General features: G+C 39.4%; 1 protein-coding gene across 2 annotated transcripts in view; it reads right to left on the bottom strand.

Moving 5' to 3' along the window:
• The window catches only part of MYLK (myosin light chain kinase), a 198375-nt gene that overhangs the window by 162670 nt on the left and 12778 nt on the right, over window positions 1-22927 (bottom strand). The window contains exon 1 of one of the 2 annotated variants that reach the window (XM_038142903.1): window positions 12836-13428. The exons of the other annotated variant lie outside the window; for it this stretch is intronic. Within the exon in view, the coding sequence (XP_037998831.1) occupies window positions 12836-12863 (28 nt within the window). The 5' untranslated portion in view covers window positions 12864-13428. Of the gene's footprint in view, window positions 1-12835; window positions 13429-22927 lie in introns of those variants that run through there. 2 annotated transcript variants of the gene reach the window in all.

The raw sequence follows: 22927 nt of genomic DNA, 5'->3' as shown, positions 1-22927 counted from the left end.
CATATTCTTTCTTTATGCCTGCAATGACATCACCCAATAATAGCAAAAATGGAAACTCATCACAAGCTTAATTAACAGCCCTTTAAAGGATTCAAGATCCAAATTGTACAGAATTAATGAATTTACAGAAAGGGAGCTACTGCCTTCAAGAGTTTTATACAGATGTTATTTAGAGGTCCAGGCACCCATGAACAGTGGAAAATACAATAACTGAAATGCAATCACTGACATATCTTTAACCAGAACAAGTCTACACCAGATTACATTTTTAATCATAAAAGGAAGGAAAAGAACATCAGACATTCCAGTAGTTTTAAAGCTGATGACTCTAATTTCCAAAAATCTTTTCATCTAGAATTTTCATGTTTTTCATGTTTAATGCTTGTAATGGTTCACTGCTTCTCCTTTCATTGAGTATGTGTTCATATACATAACATAATCCTGTTTATCTGAAATTCTTTGGGGATTTTTAAATCCACTTGAGAAGCAGACATTCATGAGAGGGAAATGGAAGGATTACAATGACTTGCATCAGTTTTCTGAAGAGTTACAGTTCCCTCAAGTGTAGTCTCTTAAAGGGAGTCTGTTCTTTTTTTGTTGCTCTGAAGGGATATTTGGAGGGGGACCAGGCTGGGAAGGAAAGTCCAATCACATAAAATACAGTGAGTTTCCCTTTAATCAGGATTTCAATTAATCAAAGATGTTAATTAATCTGGCAAAAATTTGTGCCACTGCTAGTACAGAAAGAAACTTGACCCTCTCCTGGTCCCCATGAGATTTTGAGTAACTACAAATACTTTTATTCTGAGAGGTATCTAGCAAAAAAACTAATCCAGTTTGAAAACATGCTGTACTACTCCTTGCCTTTGGATATTTCCAAGAGACATAAAAAAAGCCCACAAGAGAATGAGGAGAAGAAACTGAGAGCATCCATAGAAGAGAATTTGCCACCTCTTCAGCTGATCTCTTCCCTAGACTACCCAAGAACTCTAATGCATCCTTCTTCCACATATATTCCTCACTGCAATCTATAAGCCTAAATGCTTCTCCACTGTGCCAATCACCACATTATTCAATTTCTATGGGTCTGAGTGAAACCAAGACTTTTTCCAACCAAAACAAGTAAGACAATGTTTACAGCTTTCACCCAGGGTGATTTGTTGACTTTGGCATAAACAGTCTCATTAATCTTTTGAGATTACTTGAAAAAAAGAATGTGTTAACATGAAAAGCACAGTACAATTTTTCACTCAATGGTGGAAGTACTGGGCTGTTACTCTTGGTAATTTTGCTTTCTAAAACCTGATTGCTTTTCAGCTTTTTATCTCACACTCAGATCTACACATTAATAACTAGATGTTATTTAGGCTTACCTGTAACTGATACAGTGGTAACTCTTTTTAAAAGATTTCAAATTAACACTAAATAAGTCATTCTCTTTGTGCAACACCATACATGTTTTCTTTATAGCTGACGACTCAGCCAGACTGAGGATAAAGACATTTACTCCTCTTTTGTGTTTCAGTTTGAGTATGAGCTGAGGAGTGAGGCATTTTAAAAGACTGCCAGCTTTCCCCTAGTCCTGACAGAAGGAGACAGCCATCCTTCCTGTGGCTTGACACACCTACAGCAATACTACCCAGCTGCTCTTTGTGGCTCTCTTCAGCCAAATTACTATGATTGTTTCTAAAGGTCACCATTACAGTGGACAAAATAAATCGTCCTTTGAAACTTGAGTTTTCCTTAAATTTCTTTGTTTTGCACAGCAAACTAACACTTCCCCAAGCTTTCCTTGCTGCTTCTACACCAATCTCACACTTGGGCATGTCCTGGACAGACACCCACACTTGTCCTCACTTACAACATTTTTTATCTAAGTACATTCTCAAAAATTGCAGAACTGGGATTAAAGCTTGAAAGGTTTGTCCTTGTCCTGTGTTCTGGCTGGCTGGCTATTCCAGTTTTTCCATTACATACCTGGTCATACATTCCAGTCATCCTAAGATGTCTCTAAAGACATACTACTTTTTAAGGTTGTTGAACATTTTGGCATCTCAGCTCTACTGAAAATTAAAATCTCCTTTGGATTCCAGCCTCTGGGTCTGTCTACCATCAGTAACTGTCTGTCCAGGTAGGTACAATTATAATCACAGTCATGTTCTTAATATTTTTAAACATTAAAAGGACTGAGCTTTAGTCTCTGTCTTCACAGCATTATTCCAGACAATGCATCATTCTTTTCTCTCTTTCCTGAATAATTTCCAAGTCCAGCCTCTGTGAATTGTAGCTACCAGAAGTGGATATGCTAAGTGTACCATTATCTCCATTGCATTACAAAACTGTTACATCCCCACCTCTGTTCTCCTTCACGTTTCCTTCACTTCTCTAAATGTCCATTAAGGCTTAATCAGATCTCTTACCTATAGCATTACAAAACCAAACCATATTTTCTTGTTTATCAAACCATTTCCCCAAAATATTTCCCCAAACATTGCCAAAGCTGCTTTCTCAGATGTAACATCCCCTTTTATGTCACCTACATTCTACTCCCCTGTACATGATCTAACAAGTGACTGTTACCAAGCATGAATCTCTCTTGCAATAAGATCCAGAACTGCACATATGGACTCCTTACGTTACTGGTTAAAAATCAAATATAAAAACAAAGAATGAAGGAAAAAAAATCCCCAGTTCTCTGCCCCACTGAGGCTCATATTCTGTCAACAAGTCCTTGGAATTCAGCACTCACCTAGAATCAGAACATGGTGTGCTGCAGTCAGGGTTCTGAAAGGAGGGCATTTCCCATAAGATTTCAGGAGACACAAAAGTCAGGAGGCAGTCAGGGGTTTGTATGTGTTGTATCGAAACACAGTGTGGATAAAAACAAGTATTGAATTTGATTCATTTCCAGTGACTCTTGGAAACAAACACCGGGTTTTTTACTGATGCATTAATAGATGAACATCACCTCTGATGCAACTGATGCCAGTGATGGATTTATTTGGAGCCTTTAGCCTGCTAATCCCATTAGTGAAGGCACAGTTGATAGAAAAAACATCCCTAGAGATACTGCTATTTTCTCTTCCAGAAATACTAAGAAAAGGCAAGTAAATGAGTTAGAGATTTTCCACATATCATTCATAAAAATCTTCCATTGCTCCATCTGCTGACAGTCAGACAGGTAGCAAATATCACAAAATGGGAAAGACTATTGCATTGGGAAAAAGGAGAAGGGATTTTGCTAAAGCTGTTTTCTACTGCAAAATTCCTAAATGGAAACTTATTTGGCATCTTTGTTGGAGCTGAATTGGCAGAGTAAGATGGAAAGCAGCCCTGTATCTCATTACTCCCTCTACTATCACTAGCTGGAAACCTTGGAAAAACAGGACCCTTTCTGTTTAGACACAACTGTGCTGCTGCTGTACAGACTGTCTGGCTTTCTCCTTCCTCCTCAGTTTGGATGACACCTGCAAAGAAAGCCTCTTTGTCTTTTCAAAGCTTTATTTACTACTGCTTATTTTGTACCTGACATCTATTGGTGATATCACATGTATTTCCTAAGGAACAATCACAATGCCAGCAAGGTGGATAAAAAGCCACCACACATATATAATTAAGTGTTCTCAACCTAATTTCAGTTTAACTTGCTGTAGTAAGTATTTTCATTAATTACTTAAATGCAGACAAGACAACTCAAAATTGGTGCATAGAAAGAGCAATATTAAGAGCTACTCAATCTTCAGTGGAGCCCAAACAAGACCTGGATTTAAGATGACCAGTAAGCGACAGGAAGAAGCAAGATATGTGGGAAAATCTCTGCTTTCATGTCAGGCTTCCCCAGAATTAAAGGATGGTAGAAAAGGAGATCAAAAGCTGTGACACATGCTTGACTGGGTGAATTATTTCCAAATAGCTGCACTGATAAAAGAGACATATCAGCTACTTTACCAGCACAGGATAGGTGTTCTTACACCTCACATAAGCCTCATCAGGGCAGTACAGTATTTTACACACATATCCAGGCCAGTTCAAAGCTAAAATAGCAACAAGAACACGTTAATCCACTGGGCTAATTATCACTCTTGAGACCTAAGCTAATTTTTCCAGGTGCTTCTTTGCATAAGATGTACCAGCACAGAAAGCAAAACTGTGGGCTCCCAATATTCTACCTTGCTTTTCTAATTTAGGGAATGTAGTTTCCATGCAAGAGCAGCAGAAACCTGAATTCCATCATTACACTGTTTAAAGTCTGACACTGAAAAAACAACTCGGTTTAGCAGGCAGAACAATCAGCTAGTAGGAAATGGAATAGCTGACACTACTTCTAGGTAAATCTATGTAATTTTTCACTTTTTCTTCTTTTTATTTTTAGTTTATTCAGTGCAAAGGATTTGTGTGCTTTTCCAGAGCTGAGCACAATGGCATCACAAGCAGTTTTTTTTCAGTGCAACAAAAATGCCCCATTTTTGTTTCATTTTTGTTTCTCTCACAGTAGGTTAGGGTTGTGTCTCACACTTAAAGATGTCTGGAAAATGGAATACTGTATGCAGATTAACACAGAAGAAAACAAAAGCTAAAGTCAGTCATATAACACAAAGAATCATAGTCCCTTTGCACACCCAGTCTTTAAGTACTTGTTTTACTTTATTTTCCAGCTAACACTGGAAAATAACCCCCACCACCCTCTTCTCTCACTAATAAACTGATTTCTCTTAAAGTCACAGACACTCAAAGGGCACATTTGTTACAATTGTGCTGTATCTGCTCAGACAAAACTATCTCCAGTCAGATTGACCTCTTTAGACACAGTGAGATCAAACAGCTCACAAAATCCTTTGATGGAAATTTAATTCTTTAAAAATATGCACAAGGTAATTGAAAACACATTTTATGATATTTCAGATTATAAACAGTAGATCTCTGGCTGGGTTGAACAAATAGCATTAAGCCTTTTTCTTCCTTCTGAAAAACCACAGTCCTTGGCAGCATAAGGCACTGATGTGTTTTCTGTACCAGCACAGGGAAACCAGTGATTATAATGGAGAGCTTGTGTTAGAATGCAAATTGTACTCCAACAGAAGAAACTATCTGTAAACATCACTTATTGTTCATTCAAAGCTGTTTTGTGATATTAGCATGTTTTTCTAAGATCTAAGCACGAGGCCTGGGTTTATTACACTACCCCCCTGCCCCTTGCTCCTTTGCACAAGTCTTCAGGAAAAAGCAAAAATTTCTTTGCTCACCATCTCCAGTCTTACCATCAATTCTACACACCCTAGAACAGAGTAAAAATTCCAAGTCCACCTTTACTCACTTGGTATTTAAACCCCCTTGACTTCGCTAGTACTGTGAAATTATGATGAAACAGATTTTTATGTAAGCTTTATATAAACAACAGTTGCAAAGGGAGACACTGCTTTATCCATAAGTAGCACTTCCACACACATGGAGGTCTGTTTGGCTCCATCACTAGTTTTTTTTTGCATTTGCTTTATGAAGAAGGAAGCCCTGAGCAGCAAATGTCACAGGGCTGTTCAAAACTTCAGCACTTCATGCTGTCAGACCACTCTAATGTTGCTTCTATTTTCTTTTATCTTCCTGGCAGCAAGGCAGAGCTGTTACATGTCTGTGCTAGGTTCCACAGAAACCACGTGTAAGAACACGACAACCCAGACCTCTTTTTCTTCCTCTGAAGAAGACAGGATGTTAATGAGGTGGAGTGAGTAAGAACTTCTCTGGTAAAACTGTTTTAGAAAACAGTACTTTTTTCACAGCTAAAGTATTTCATTCAGCATAGTGTCAAGGAGGCAATGTCTAATCAAAGAAAATAAGTGCAAAACCAGCCTTAACTTACCACAAAGGAATGGGAATCCAGGAGTGCACAGGTGTTCTGGGTCTGTGGAAGACTCTGCTTCAGACTCTACTGGAATTCATACACAGACCACCTGTGTACCTCAGGCTTCATATGACTTCATGCATGGGAAGCATCTCAGTGCATTTAAGAGGTCTTTTAGTAGTAAGAGTCTGTGTCTCCCCTTTCTCCTGTCCTCAAGGGAAAAAAGGTGGGGAAAATCCAAAACTGCCTGGGGTTCCTTCTGTGGAACAGAATGAAAATCCTTGTGCTCAACACACCTCAGGCTCAATTTCAAAAGTGCTTGTCGCTCTTCATTATCTGTTACATTTTTGACAGACTGCATAACCCAGTCCCTATACTGTCTCCTCAAACTACAAATTATACTCAGTCCTAAAAAGGAAACAGCTATGATTTCTATTTCCACAGACTTTATATTTCATCTTAACTTCTTCCAAGTCAGCAGACCTTGAGAAATACAGAAGTCACAGATCAAGGAAGGCTCAAAAAACAGACCAAGACTGATGTTGCCTTTCACTAGGGTAAAATGTACCTTGCTTCAGCTTTCTCACTGCTTAAGTCACAAATTAGAAAGCAAAGACAAACATTTCATGAAACAATGGTACCCACCCTCTCCCTCTCTGCTCCCCCTTCTGTCTCTTTATGTTGACAGAAACCTCTTCATTGTGTGAGGGTTAAAGAGAAGCCCTTAAGGAAAACGCCTCCCCCACTTCAGAAGTAGCTGATGTTTAAATATAGCTTAGGATTTGTTAGATTCACAAGAACACACACAATGTCTGAAAAATCTATGAATTTGAAATGTTAGGGTAGCATCCGTGCTTTAAACCCTTGCTCTTGTTTTCCCTGGGTCACTGAAAGAATGTGCTGCCCTTTATACAAAAGAAATAAGAAATTAATGTGTGAAGTCTATAGGGCTCTCCTCTTCCATAAATTCCTTTCAAGGGATTCTTCATCATAACTGAAGTTGTGAAAAGTGCAACAATCCAAAAAGGACAGCGCAATCTAATAATTAATCAATCTTTAAAGTGAGAACACACTCAAACTGTGCAGGAGGAATTGCAGTGCCATGTGAAGGGAGGCATCTGTGCCTAGGTAAAGCCCAGCACACAGTGGTGAGGCAAAGCTGAATGGGCTGCTTATTGTACCGCACCACACTCCCCGGGTGAAGTGAAAGTAGAGGAAAATGAAGTCTTTCCCTCTCACAACTAAAGCTAGAACAATGAAAATCACAGGGCAGCATTGACTTGTTAAACAGTTTCTGCTGGCTCTATTTTAAAACTCTAAAGGCTTTGAAGTGGAGTTGTAAACTCAATTGATTTCAAACAAAAGGCTAATGTAATCCACTTTCAGCACCAGTACCATGCTGGCAGTGAATACACCCTTCTCAGTAATAGAAATTACTTATTAGTGTTTAAAGCAATTCATTTCAATGTTTTCAAGCCACTTAAGGAGCTGGATAGGAATGCTCTTGGCTGAATTCAGCCGCAGAGAAACAAAGCCAATAACTGGACCTGCTTTACTGGGGGACAGTGAGGCCTCCAGGAACACTAGCATTAATATCTGACACATTCATGTGTCCTTTCTGTCCCAGACTGCTTTCCAGGTATTGTAGTTTTACATACTACTTGTTACACCAGCCCTGGAGTGCAGCCATCTCGGAGGTGGGATGCACAGATTTAGCTCTGCAAGATCAGCAGGATCTGATAGAGCAGTAGCAGACACTGCATCAGCTTATGGGGTTGGGCAGCTCTCAGATTCAGACACTGGAATATGGAAAGTTTGGGAAATACTGGCCACTCTTTAAAAACATTTATAACACAAGCCATGAAAATGTGGCAACAAGATCAGAAGTCTGCAAGAGCAGCCAAATGGAAAAAGATCTAGGCAGGAGTTGATTAGAAGAACATGGGACAGACTGAAGGGAATTATCAATTGTAGAAAGTCTAAGAAAAACAAGAACAAGTGGAACACAGAACAGGTCAAAAATTTTAAATGTTTCCAATAAGTTTCACAGCATTTGGCCCCTTTATTTGGAAAGTATATGTGATAACCCAGGGGAAAAGAATGACTCAAGGCAGAGTGTGAAACTAGGCAGATTTTAAAGTGATCTTGACATAGTTTTACATGGGCACAAGAAAGCTGCACTGCCTGGTTTCACTGTGGGTTTCAGTTTCTAACCAGAAGGTAGAATTTGTGTTAACAGATCCCTTGGGATGGAAAAACCTCTAGAACAGTTCAGAGGGAAGTGCTTGGCAATGGGCATGCAGGATAATGATACCAGGAGTGATTCAAACTTCCTGGGGTAACTGGAGTCCTGTTGAAGGCCCACTGACTAGAATTCATCTTGTCCAGTAGATGTATTCTGGGCTAGATCTGCTCTTTGATCTTCCAGGCCTCTTGGAAAAAAATCTACCGTGTCATTAATGTCCAGATAGATTTGGACAAGGAGAATCTGCTTTCAAGAAGCTTTTGTTAAAGGAGGGAGGGAGGAGACAGCCTAAGAGGATTTTGCTATAACCAATTATAAATATTTGAATTAACATTCCCATATTGTTGACAGTTTCCAATGTCTGTCTATCCTTGCTTCTGCAGAACTGACCTGCATGTTAATCCAAGAGCTCTTCTTCATGGATAAAGTAACTATGCTGAATGCCTTGCAAAGCTTTACTACATTCCTCATTTACTTTCATATCACTTGACCTCATTCCAGACTTAAGAACTTTGAGACTATCAGTCTCTTCCTCAAATTAGGACACTGAAATCCTTTAACATAACAACAATTCAAAAATATCAATCTGTAATTAGAGGAATTAAGCCATGTTTGATACAGAGAAAGGAGATTTTTTTAGATGACTCTCAGCCTCTCAATTTAATTTATTTTAATAAACTTTTTTATTAACTAATTAATAACTTTAAAATAATTTTATTATTTAATTAACTCCATTAATGGTTCATTTTAATAAACTTAATGTAAATGTCCTCCATGTTTTCTAACTCAGATGAGCACAAATTCATTTTCAATGTGAACTCAAATTACTCTGGAGTCAGGTTAAACAGTAACAGCAATGTCCCTCTCAAATTAAAGTTTTAATCCAAATGAAGTATAGAAATTATTTTTTACTTTTGTTAGCAACAAAATACCACAGGCACATCCCTGTCTCAAACTTCTTTTACTGTTGTGATGCACTAGATTGTTATTCGGATACTGCACTGGGTGTTATGTTATACAAATGTTTCCCCCCTCTCCTGAGATGGTGTATCCCTCAGATACACCTGAGGTCTTGTACCTGTGGTCTTGTCCCTTGAAGCCCCTCCCTTCGCCCCTCCCCACTGGTGTGGCCTTCTGTCCCCGCCTCCCATTCCGCGGGTATAAATGTCCCTTGAGGTGGGCGTTCACGCTCTCTTCTTCACCTGGAAACCCTACGATGCAGATGTCCCCTTCCAGCTAATAAACAGGACATCAGAACCACGTAGAGAAAGAGCGCTTCTTGTCCTTTACTTCGTCCATGTAGGATCCGTGCGGGCCTAAATCCCAAGCTAGCCGGGGGGATTTACAGCCCGAAACCCACGCGTTCCTTCATTTTACCAGGTAGGAAGGGTATGCCTTCTCTCCAGCAGACCCAGCAGACAGGTAACCATCCCAAATCCAGCGAGTAGACAAAACCTTTGTGCTTGCCAAGGATGAAAAATTATTCGGTGAGCATGAGACCTCCCACAGGCAAAATGAAATGTTATGACAAAGGTTTCTTTCTCCTATTTTTTTACTCCCTTCATACTTCCCATTGTTTGCTGCTGCTCATCACTAGCTGATGTGACTGAGCAGACTGGGGCTGCACAGATACTCAGGACCCAATGTTTAGTTCACCCTGAGCTGTTACAAAAGTGCCCAACACTCACCCTCATTACACACTCTTCTATTTTTATAGCTGCTGCGATGCACAATGAAACAGTTAATGCTCATCGTTAAAGCTGTATCAGTGCCATTGAAATTAGCCATCCATGAATGAGAGGAATTTGGCACCTCAAGGCTTCTTGTTTCAGGCTGCCTGCCAACTCAGGTGGCTGCAGGAGTGGCTGCTGTCTTTCAAACATCTCTCCACAACTCCCAAAGCTAGAAATTTACTCATAGAAAAGAGAGTTTAACTGTGGTATCTGTCCAGTCCTCAAATTTTACCCAGTTCTTTTGTAGGGGAAGTCTGTCTCACTAGTTTAAAAGTCCTGCGTTTACCTACAGTTTCCATCAGGACAGCACTTTACAACAAGACAGCCTTCTTAGGAGGGCACAAACATTTTCTCTGCTCCTTAATGGCTTGCTTAGGGTTGCATACATTTACACCATATGTGAGCTGTATTTTAATGTGCACGGCCAGCAAGGAAAGCTGTCACCTCTGCACCCCTTGAGGAGTGTGAAAGCTGGACTATGACACAAACCACAAAAACAGGCAGTGGGCCAGAAGCAAAGCAATTCTCATTCTTAAGTACTGGCTGGTTTCCTATTGACTGCAGTGGGAAACTTCCAAGTTCCCACTCCCAGTCTCTGGGACAGTAGCAAAAAAACCCCAGACTTTCTGAGCACAGCACTGCAGAGGTTAACAAACCTGCACGGCCCTGCAGCTCCACCACACTGCGACACACACCACTAATGGGACACTGGCATTGATCTGGAATTCCCTCCTGGCAGTTACAGATTTCAACAAGCGAACTCCAGAACAGCCACATCTCAAAGACATTTTGCCCATGTGAAACACAATTGTCTGTCACTAGTCAAGGGAGCTTTAGAGAACTAACAGCTTACAGTATCACTTCCTTCAAATTCACAAACATGAACCAGAGCACCACACTTCCATCCCTTCCATGACAAAAGCAGGAAATTCCCCCCACCCATAATTCCAGGGGAGAAGTATTTAGAACCCAAAGTGGACAATCACAAAGGTTAGCTGGAGAGAAGCATGGGTCCCAATTAGGGAAGTAACAGCTAAAGTACCTGGATAACAACAGTAAATAACTGCAATAAACAGAAATGGCAAAGGCTTCCAAGATGATTAAAGCAACAGCAAACGGAAGTGAATGTATAGATGCTACAGAAGAGATAAAACAGAATTGGGATCAGCATCTCACAAAAAAAATCGTTCTGATTAAATTGATAAGCCACAACGAATGGGTAACTGAGAAATTCCTGGATGAAGTTCTGGCAGACAGGGCTACTGAGAGCCTTAATGTATGAAGAAAGAAGGAGAGAATAAATTATAGTATGTAGTTTGATCATTAAGTGCAACGTTACCAAACTATCATTGTCTGTAAATGAAGTCAGACAGCCAGAGATGTTGGACAGCAAGCCACAAAAATGCCCCAATGTCTCATTCTTATGCATATCATATCTCTAGTGACCATCAGTAGCACTTGCCTTGGGAAAGAACACAAAGCCAGAGTAAGCTTACAGCAATTCTTTCCCAAATACACCCTCCTGGCTTTTGGCAGTCAGCAGTTTATGGACTTAAGAAGTCAGACCATCATGCTTCATAGTCCCTGAGTTTAACCTCTATTAATTTAACCTCTTCCTGAACCCAGTTTGGCCTTCTTGACATTTTATTGTAGTGAGTTCCACAATCGATTGCACATGCCTTGTATTAAAAAAAAAAAAAAAATTAAAAATATTTATATAAGACAACTTTTTTGAAGCTTGTTGTCTGAGTTTTACTGACTTCTCCCTTTATTCAAATGAAGCTATGTCTGATTAGTCCTTGTTTACTCTCTCCACATAATTTCTAGTTTTATGACACCCTTGGCCTCCAACCAAGATTTTTTTCTCAAACTGGAGAGTCCTGGTTTACCCTCTGGTCCCATGGCTGTCATTCCATACCTAGGGGGTTTCTGCACATCTCTGAATCCTCAGTTCTATCAAGCCTTTCTGAGTTATAGTCAGAGCTGCGGATACAAGTTATGAAAATACCAGAATAATAGCTTCTGATTTATTCTGAACTTTGTTATTTGGCCATCCCTGGAACTGACAGTTTGATAGAGCCATCCACAGCAATGCCAAACCCCTTTGCTCTACATAAGAATTTAAATTACATGATTCATTAACATATTGCATGCAGGTTCTCAAATCCCTAGCTGTATTTATTACTACAACACTTTCTGATAATCTGTCTCCAATTAACCCAGACACAATTCTCAGCACCACATCTCAGCAATGCTGTACATGTAGGTGAACATTCATTCCAATTCCATAAAGTTTTTCAAAGTTGGTTTGAGGATAAAACCTACAATGAGCTAGTCTCATATCATCCCCTAGCACTCGGAGGTATTTGACCTATAGAGGAAGAAAAAGCTGCCAAAAACATTCCCTCCATTTCTTACAAGTTGATCTATAATGAAGAGAAGCCTCAAGAAAAGCTGTGTGCTCGATTCTCACTCTTCGCACTCTTGTTTCTCCTCCTTCTCCAAGAGCATGATATATGGATGTACACCAGTAGCCTCAATGCTTCACACACACACACACCTCCCAAGTTAACAGAAAAGATGAAAACCAGCTGTATTCTAATTTGCCTCTTTTCTAAGCTATTCCCACATTTATCAATATTTCATCTAGCTTTTTTTGGCACCAACATTTTCCATATTACTTAAAGGGGAGACTACAAACAGGAGGGGAGAACATAAATATAAATCCCACAAAAAGGAAAAAAAAAAACTACTGCTGCCAGGTTTTACAGTGGGACAGTTGCTTTGCAAGATCACTCACTGCCTTTTATGATTTTTCTCTCTTGCAATAGGACTTCCAATAATTTTCTCATTTTGAATAACCAGAACAAGCAAAATTAATATAGATTCCTTTGAAGTAGAAGAAAGCTTCTAATTCCCTAGTTCTTCAGTGTTAACTCAGAGAAATTGACCAGTTTTAATCCACTCCTAAAAACCAAATATACTTCAAAGGATGCTTGGAAAAGATTGCTTTTTGCTCACCCACTGAGAGCTTCCGGGTTCTGCACATGCAACAGCAGGTTCCAAAACAGCAACTGGCTCAGGAAACTTCTAAGGTACCAAATCCACAGGTGGAATGCTGTCTGCCTGGACAGCAAGTGAGAGAAAAATACTTCTAGAGGCTCCTGGAGGGCAGCACTATGGTTTCATCCTATGCAGCAAATCCACACACGCACTCGCTCCATCGCGCAGGCACGGGCTCTGCCGGCTCCCTGGTAACCAGCTCTCTGTTTTGTTGACCAGACTGTTGGAAATCATTAGGGAAAGAAAAGCATGACTTGGCAGTAATGCCCTGGACTCAGAATACATGAGTTGTGCCACTATCAGTTTCTGTGAAAAGGGGTAACTACAGTGACCTTTGTTAAGGTACTTCATCTTTCCAGGACAGAGATTCCTCATTTTTACTTATAAAAGGATGGGACCTTTGTGTTTCTAAGGGCAAACTCCTTAGTCCAGGAGCTGTGTCTGTTGTTAGTGCTTATAAAGCAACACAAACACGGTTCTGATTTTCAGTCCTGAGGGACCTTGGATCCACACTTTAAGTATCAGCAGTTACCAATGACAACATTCACCTCCTCCTTCCTGTCCCCCTACCCCCTGTTCTCTTATCCTTACCCTTCCCTTTTAATAACCCTAGCATTCACCCAAGCACAGAGGAATCTGGATCAGGACTGAAAATAAAATCACGTTACATTCAAAAGGACTTGAGTATCTTCCTGTCTTTCAAGATGCAACTTTTCAAAGGTCCCTCTCTACATGGTGTCTTAATAATATATTCTAGGTTGAATTCCTGAAATTCTTTTTTGAGGAGAATAAGAGAGGTAAGACAGTATCATTTTCATGAACAGAAAGATTGTCACATCATTAAAAAACCCACATATGAAAATATGATAAAAATGTACCATTACTTGCTGAAATCCAGAACAGTGCAGAATTGGAATGGTAGACACTGCTTCAGAAACTCTCCAATGAATGAGCTGTCCACATTTATAAACTGATAACTGGAGTTTTGAGCAACCTGGTCCTGTAGAAGGTGTCCCTGGCCCTCGCGGGGGGTTTGGAATGAGATGATTTTTAAGGGCCCATCTAACCCAAACCAATCTATGACTCAATGAACTGGTGAACAGAGATGCTGTAAAAGGTCTTTCCCTTACTCAGGGATGAAGATGAAAGAAGGAAAATCAATAAGCAGGGAAGATAATGGCTGAGTTCCAGGAAATGTTAGCTGGAAAGGATCTCTACACATCCCTAACCCAAAATCTTGCTTGAAGCAGAACTTCCATTTCTGCCATTTCTGGGCAACAAATTTCACGGCCACACGACACTCGTAAGCTTCAATAGGAACCACTCAAACTGCAACCTGTGGACACTGTCCCTCATTTTTGCATCTGCCACTACTGAGAAAAGCTTGGGTGTTCCATAGTTGTAGTTCCCCTTCAAGTAATTGCAGGCTGTGAATTGACTGACAGCTCAGTACCAAAACTAAATATGAAATCTTTGTAAATCCACCACTAGAGTAGGATACATTTAGCAATGAAATTTCCTTGAAAAGGAAATAGTGAAACTGAAGAGTTAAATTTTTACAGTTTCCTGCTAATTTACAGAATTTTAAATTAAATACAATAGCACAGAGTAAAATAATATATTTCATTAAAAGTAGAGTTCAGTTAAAAGTGACATTTTCTTCCATGCCATTTGAAGAGAAGTAACTTTTGCCCTGGTGGTTATGATTCACAGCTCTCAATTCCTCCCAGGAAATAAAATAAGAAATTTCAATGTAAACTTTTTTCTCCCCTTTAATGTAGGAGGGGAAAAGGGGAAGAATTTAATGAGTATTATCTGCTTTGTTGGCACTCAGAGGGGCTATGATTGAGAGAAAAAACACCCCACGGAATATGTAAAAATGGATTTCATTCCAAAACATAATTAGTTCCTGCAAAAATATTCGTTTTTAATGAATTCTTTTCCAAGTTTAATGTCATCATCACAGTCTAAGTTATATATTCAAATCTATGCCATTACAGGACGTTTGTACTAGCCTGTTTCCTTAACCAAAACAAACACACAGTCCAACTAGAATAGTATGTGTAAAGTTAGTGTGTTCATGCCAAGACACTGCACTTTCACTGTTATTTGCTTTTCTTCCCTCTGCTTCTGAGTACCTTTGGGATGTGTCTTCATAAAGGAGCTATTGAATCAACATACAGAAAGTTAGTATTTTGCAATATGCATTCAAGTTACTTTAAAAGGCAAAATTTTGGGTCAACTAAAGGTAAAATTTTGGGTCAACTAACTGATTTTGGGGAAAAATTTAATAAATTTACCTCACTAAAGCCAAAACTCCTCCCTAGGTAATTCTCCCTAACTCTTAAGGTCAAGAGTGCACAACATTCCTAATTCAATCTATTTGTGTTCTTGGATGAAAACAGGTTAATGACCAGATCCAGACTAGATGCAACTCCAATGACTCCATATGGTCTCAAACACTTTAAGAATTGTCATGGTAATGATAAGCATGAGCTGATCCATCCAAAGTACAAAACTGCTCATGTCTGATTGAGATTTGTCTTAACCTGGCCATTCTCATAAAAACCAGCACTTCCATACTGCCTCAGTCTTTTATGCAATGAAGTCAAGCTGCTGAAGACCCACAAAAAGTTTTTTTCTACCATTTTTCTACATAATTTTCTTTTACTAGGTTGTTTATTCAGCCCATACTAAAAAAGTCTAAGTCCAAGAATTCCCACAGTTTTAGTCAAAGATGGTGGGGTTTTTCTAGAAAATGTATCATGGTTTAGACAGACATGACTGGTATGCTTTTAATCTTAAAATATGTTCTATACAGCTATAGCTTAAGGCATTCGTGCTTATTTGCAGAGAATGCTTGATTAAGAAAAATCCTCAGAATAGCAGTTTTGAGAAGAAAAATGGAAGGAGGAACTTGAACACCACAATATTTGTTATATGAAACAGCTCTTTTCTAACCATAGCTTGACCTCCCTTTTCGAAAGGAAAAACATCAATTAGGAAAACAAGGTGATGCTGATGCTTAGTGAATTTCCCAGTACAGGATGATCAGGACGGTGGGCAACACAAAACATGAAATGCACCATGTTACCCTCATAAGGAGCTCATTTAGATTAGCACACCAATTTGTCAAAGGAGAATAAACAAAGACATAAAGGAACATGCACACTTTAATCCCACACTGGTGTAAAGTGGTGTTTGCTTCAGTAGGCAAGTAGGGGTGGAGGTGTCTATTCCTTTTCTCCAAACACTTGCCTGCAATTTTTAACAATTACAACGGTAAATTTACAAAAGTAAAAATATGTGGAGAGGACATGCAAAATGCAGCAATCAGGAGATGGAAGGAAGCAGCAGTCTGTCAAGTCAATAGTTTGTCTAAGCCTTGTTTTCCCCTCACCACCTTTACCCCAAATCTAACTAATAGGGAAAAACCTCAGACAATCAACAGGAGTATCCCCACTGGCAGATGGATGTCTTCTATGGAGCTCATCTGCAATGGTATTCATGTCCCTCTAGGCCTCTGTTTGAACATTGTCACTATGGAAACAGATCTCTGATGCCCTGCACCTTATCAGGCCTTCTCTATTTAAATTCTTTTCTTGTGTTTTTAACAAAGCCATTCACTGAACCTCAACTAATCCAAGATTCTGTTAGGGGCGAGGTTTTTTGCTTGGTGGGGTTTTTTTTGCCCTCACTATCGTGTCTCTTCCAAAAGGTTCTCTCTCCCACTAATGCCATCTGACAGGCTTTATTTGACTCACACCTCTTCAGTTACTGGCTCAAAAATATTATGGCTGCATTTATTGCCAAACGGATTCTACAGTTTTTATTCCCCCCCTCCCGCCCCCCAGGGTTCATAGTTTTCAATGAAAATTCCACTCATTCAACAGCAACTTTTTCATTTTTATTTTAGCTCTTTAGAATCTGCCTGCATCTACATCACATGCGCCTGTGAGTTCTCTCTAGAGCATTCCTAGGTTAGAGGTATAAAGGGTTACATCTCTGTAATACCAACATTTTATCAATTCCAGATGCATATGGAATCCAAAATCCTGTGTTTACAAATTCCAAATATTAGAATACTTTTGGGGAACAGAGACCAGAAGGGGAGCTGGGAAGTGTCAATGTTACATTATGCAAATGGAAGAAGACAAATCTGGGTTTGACCTCACTGCATCCAAATCTGGTTCACAGGCAAGAACCAGAGCAATTCTTCTGCAAACCAGCAAATGTTAATCCTGCAAGTGCCCCTGCAGTAGTAACCAAAATTCATGCTATAGTTCTCCACCTAAATAGACAGGAGACAAGTATTATTTACCTAATATGGCCCATAACTGTAATTTAAAATAAGACTCCAAGAGACATTTTTAAGGGGATTTTCTGATACTTTCTAGTGTGAGGAGAGATGGAGCTTTATCACTTTGCCCAAAACTTCAGTGCAGAGATTAATGGGAGTTATAAAACAATTCGATTTTATTCTTTTATTACCTTAAGTATTCTGGGCTGGCTGAGGAAGCAGAAGATACAGCAACACAGTAGCCTAGGACATGCTGTGGCTCTCACAGTTCCCAAGGAGACTGGTATAAACATAGAGGCAATTGCCACTAACTATGGAAATGAGCTTCAAAGCCTCCTTATGGCTTCCACTGGGACAAAGCACCTGCGTGTGTGATGAGGCTTTACTAGAAGGTGAAACTGGAAGAAAGGACATGCCTCAAACATTCCCCTTTATAAATTTAACTGCATTATTTCTGGGCTTTAATTGAGCAAGCTCTCTGGTGGAAGCAGGACAGCACAATTTAGAGGCCATATCCACTGGACCCCAGTTAATATTTCAAATGGAAAAAACTTTTAGAAACCTCATAGAAAATTGTAGTTGCTTTCATGTGTTGATTCTGCAGTGAGTATTTATTTTCTTTACTCCCTTCATAATATCCCACCTAACAGCTTCTGAGAGGTGTAAAACATGACAAATCACAGTAATGAACTTTAAGTAATATTTTGTATAGCTAATTTTGGTTTACTGAGGAACAAGTCTGAAGTACAGCCAAGGAGAGGACTAAACATACTGCTGATTTTCAGGAACTTCAAAGTTGAGATATAAAGTGAGGAACCAGGAAGAATTGTGCTAATTTAATTTTTTTGGCATAACTCACTCTTCACTGGGTAAAATCAGGGCATTTCCAGGGCCCATGGGCATAATATCATCAGGGCTCCCACCTCCTCCTGCACGACAGCAGAGAAGCACAGTGAGAAGTCAGTGGTGCTTCTGGAGAGCAACAGTTCCACACCAAAAGCTACATCTTTGCAACGTAATTGGGTTAACTTCCATGTGTACGTAACCTTCAGGTTCATTTTGTTTCTCATGATAAACATCCCTCTTTTGAGTTTGAGCCCCACTCTTGGTAGCCGCTGTTAACTGATACCAAACCACCAAAACCAAACAGAAAAATGCTAAAGTAATTCTGAGTACTGAGAGGATAGGATAACCATAGGCATAACAGTCATAGGTGCAAAATGACCAGTGAACATACTCCGGTGAGAAACCAGAAGAACACTTCCAATATGGCAGAGAGCAGAATCTCTCTAAACAAAGAACCCTAATTTCACCTCATTGTCAGACTATGAAAGAGGTTGTAAGGCACAGCAGTTGTAAATAAGGCTGGACAGGCCCACACGGGTCTCATTCACTGCAAGGATAGTGCAGGAGTTGGATACTTCTGTGTACCACATTATCCTCTCTTTATTCCATGCCGTTCTCTCCGAAACTACTGAAAGTTGTGCTTACATTGCTGAGGGCAGATCTGGGCAATTTGCCTTTAGCCTCACACCACTGAATACACTTCCTTTTCTCCCTCCCTGCCCACAATTTTAAGAATTACATTGGGAACATAAATCTCTATTTCAGATTTCCTTGGTTTAGATGGACCAAGCCAAGACATTTCCTGTGCCTCTCAAACATCTATAGCAATGAACCCAATTTATTTTCTTATGGAAGAAACTAGTCAATGACACTGATATCTATTTTCTGTCCACATTAATTTCATTTTTTAATCAAAACTAGAGCAAGATTTGGGTTGCTTCTGTACTTTTCAGGCTACTGTGGGTCTTCAAAAGACAATTTAAGTGGTGAAATGAACACTGGTTTTCCTCAATAGCTTTCCCAAAGAAAGCTTTACTGGTCCTTCCACTAGAAACTGATCACCAGGCAGTTGCCATTAATTATGGCATGGAAATATTTGGCCAGATATACACAAGACACAAATCATATGTTAGGGATTTAGCTGGTTTAGAGCTATGGCAGAAGGAGTTGGCTTTCTCATGTTGTGTCTTGTATCCATCATTTCAAACTCCTATGGTGTTTTTACTGATCTGGCTGTAAAAAGAAGCAATGTAGAACTCAGGAGTGAAGCTGATGAAGGACAGGTCATGAACTGAATTTAAATGAAGTAGAAAAATGGAACTTAGCCAAAACCATGAACCTCTCCTTGCTACTCTGCACCCTACCAGCCTAGAAGTAGGGTGCAGAAACCCATGTCTAAAAAGAAACCACTGCTTCACGGTCCAGGAGAAAAAATATTTGCTGATTAAGAGAAAAAACAGGGTTTGCAGCATTGTTGATGTCAGTAGTAGTAGAATCAGCTGCAAGTCCTCTTAGAATGAGGAAGCATATTGCAATAGGAACCACATTGTCTCTAAAAAAATCTTAGAGAACATTATGAGCAAGTTGTCTCCAACATCTCAGATTTATAGCATGGCCTGGCTCAGAATCACTGTAATTTCAGAGCTTCCTCCCAGCAAAAACTGTTATTAAGGCCTGAAACTCTGGCCAAGGCTTTTATTCCTGTAGCAGTTTATTTTCTTCCTCTCTTCTAACCCTAGAAGTTCAACAGCACAACGTTCTCCCTAAGCTGAATGTCAAAGTGTGTGCAATAACAGTTTAGAGCTACAGCATCCACCTCCAATAAAGCACTTTCTGTGCAAACCACTGGGGGCATGTGTGGTCTCAAAGTCATCAAAACACATCTCATTCCACCTTAACCTCTTCTGACATTAAAAGAGATCAACAGGTAAGAAAGAAGAAAATTGCACCCTGGCAAGTCCATAGGCAGTATCAGGCATTTATGTGTGTGAAACAGGAATGTGACGAAGGTGAAAGGAAAAAGTTTAGGGAAATTTCTATGAAAGCTGTGATGCACAACGCAAACGGACGATACTGCTTGCACAGGCAACAGCTTTTCCAGACAGTTGAACTGGTTTTAAAATGAGTTAAAAGTGGTGAAACAACACAGCTTGCAAATGCCACCAAAAAATAAGCAAACTGAATTGAATCTATCTTCATTGAATCTGTCTCTTTTCCCTTCAGGCAACTGAAACATTTTTCTAGGACTGAGAGGACTCAAATCCAAAGGCAGATTCACTGTGACACTCCAAGTTTCCCAGCTGATTCTTCTCCCCAACAAGTCTGCACCTTATATATTGATGTATGGAAGAAATCCTCATGTAAGAAAAAGGAGATTAGAGGTTAATCTTTGCTTTAACAACAAAAATAAGAAGCTACTTCACATTTTAGTCTCATGGGTTAAATGGAACCAGCTGTACATGTGGCCATCAAGAACACAAAACACTGTCACTAAAAAGAAGCAATTTCTTTGTGGGTCAGAAAAGTGGGAAGGACACTACACTGCTGTCACAAAGGGGCAGCTCGTTCAGTCTGACCCACTGAATATTGTCAGTAATTCAATTTAACCCTTTCTCATCTATATTGAGCCTGATCAGTGCTGCCTGGTTGAAGCACAAAATACAGGAAGAAAATTCTAAGCAGTGCTGTTTCAAGAATTTTAACAGCTGCTGCCTGCTTTATTGCTTGAACTCAATTCTCTGAATTAAATCCTGTGAAATCCAGTATTTGCCCCAAGAAACACGGCTGGGATTATCCCAGAGATTTCACATGCACAGGATACATGCAGCTTCAAAAGACAGCTCCCTGCTGACTGAAGGAGGAGCAGGTATTACAGGGCTTTTAAGTCTCTGCACGCAATATAGATATCATATCCTTTTCCTGTATTACTCTATAGACTCCAATAAATCTACAGAATTCAGCTTACCACAAGACTACTGTTTTTCAGACCAACTGACCCAGTGACTGGTATTTATTTGCTGAGACAAGCTCCATTAAAATAAAAAGTAAAATATCCACACTCTTCCTCCTCATCACCACAAAGATGACATGTTGTTGCCAATCTGCCTGCCAGGAAGCCATCTGGAAATAATATCAATACCACAATCTATAGGCATGCCTCCAATGCATTAATCAGGTCATTAGAGTTCAATACTGACAGCATCTTTAGGAACTGGAAAGGATAAAGCTGTGGTAATAAGGCACAGTGAAGATGGATCCCTAGGGCCTGGTTAGATCTTCCCCTCCTTTTTTCTTTAAAAAGCATACAGCATTAGCATTTTGTTCCCCAGTGTTTGGTTTAAATTTACCATTCTGGAGAACTTCGAAGCTCGAGCAAGGCCTCTCAGTTTGACGCACAAAAACATAATGGAAAATGTCTTCCACCTCACTTCTGTCCTTAAAAGGACATTGAAAAAGTCTGGAGAGAATTAAATGGGGCATGACAATGATTTGGAGACTGGGGAAAATAGATTAAAAAAATATATACATATATGCATATTATAGCCAAAACCCATACAAAGTTCAGTTTGAGAGGGTTACAAGCTTTCTTATCACACAGAGCAGTACCTTCAGAGGAAACCCAGAGGTACCAGATGCTAAAGTTATCTCAGACACATACCAAAACCCATGGAAACTGAAGCTGCAGAAATCTAAAGCTGAAAATGCTTTTCTTCTACAGTATGAGGAAAGGAAACAACTCAGGAGGAAAAATAGTAATACAAAAAAAAAAAAAAAAAGGTGTTACATGAGATTATGGTCTCCTATCTTTCTGAACTGAGAAAAAACTCCACACGACTTTCTGAGAGATCTGTTTTAACAACACCATTTAATATGCTACAAGATGAATGAAATGACACACACTTTTGAAAAGCACCAGAGTAAAAGCAGAAGTGCACTAAATCCCGAGATTAAAGAAACAAACATATCAGAAATACTCAGTTTTATCAGTTCAGTACAGCTCCCCATCAGAAAAATTATATACATATCTATCTAACTATCTGTAGATATATCTCTGCACCAGAAGTAAGCAGTTGTTCATCATCTTGGACAAAACTCTTAAGAGGCAGTGACAAAGCTTTCCTCAGTGTTTGCACAGCAAGGTGGCATAACATAACTCCCAGTTAATTGCTGTACTATGTGACTCCAGCATACAAAAGGGAGCAGTCAATCCTTGTTCTGGGTTTAAGTTAACCAGAGCTATTCAAAATAACAGTATCAAATTCTGATACTGGACCTCAACTCAGGTTTTGTTTTCACAAGCTGAGATTCAATATTTGTGAGACAGCTCAAAATTTTTCATTTATCTAGTAAGCTTGTATTTATCTTTCTCCTACAGGGAACTTTGCAGGGCAGTTTTCCTACAAACCATATTCAAACGGTCTAATTTGAAGAAGAAAGAAAGTGAACTGTCATCTGGAAGGGGCAAGGTACAGGGAGTCCATGTAATAAATTTGGAGGGTTATTTTTTTCAGGCTACAAACTCCCAAAAGCTGCTTGTAGTAACTTCATGTCTACTTTATAAACACCTCAAAGTCTTCTTGATCAGCAGAGTAGAACAGGTATGGATAATAAGTCATCACAGCAAATGTAACAACAGTTTAAGAAGCTGAATCTCTCATTTTGGAAGAAATTATTATTTTGGCTTGCCACTTAACTAAGTACACAGTTAAGCTAATTGAGCTAATTAATCCAGTTGACCCAATAGAACTAATATTAAATTTCAAGTATAGAGGGAAAAGAACTGCAATTGGAGACTCACAGTGAATTAGGGTAAAAATTTCACCCCCAAAAGATTTTCCAGTGAGCTCCAGAAATTCTGCATGTGAAGCATGCAGAGTTTAAATATTTGATAATACCTAAACACT

Source organism: Motacilla alba, chromosome 7 (assembly GCF_015832195.1).
Source record: "Motacilla alba alba isolate MOTALB_02 chromosome 7, Motacilla_alba_V1.0_pri, whole genome shotgun sequence".
NCBI lineage: Eukaryota > Metazoa > Chordata > Aves > Passeriformes > Motacillidae > Motacilla > Motacilla alba.
The sequence above is the reverse complement of the archived record's forward strand: the minus strand, read 5'-3'. Positions and strand labels throughout refer to the sequence as shown.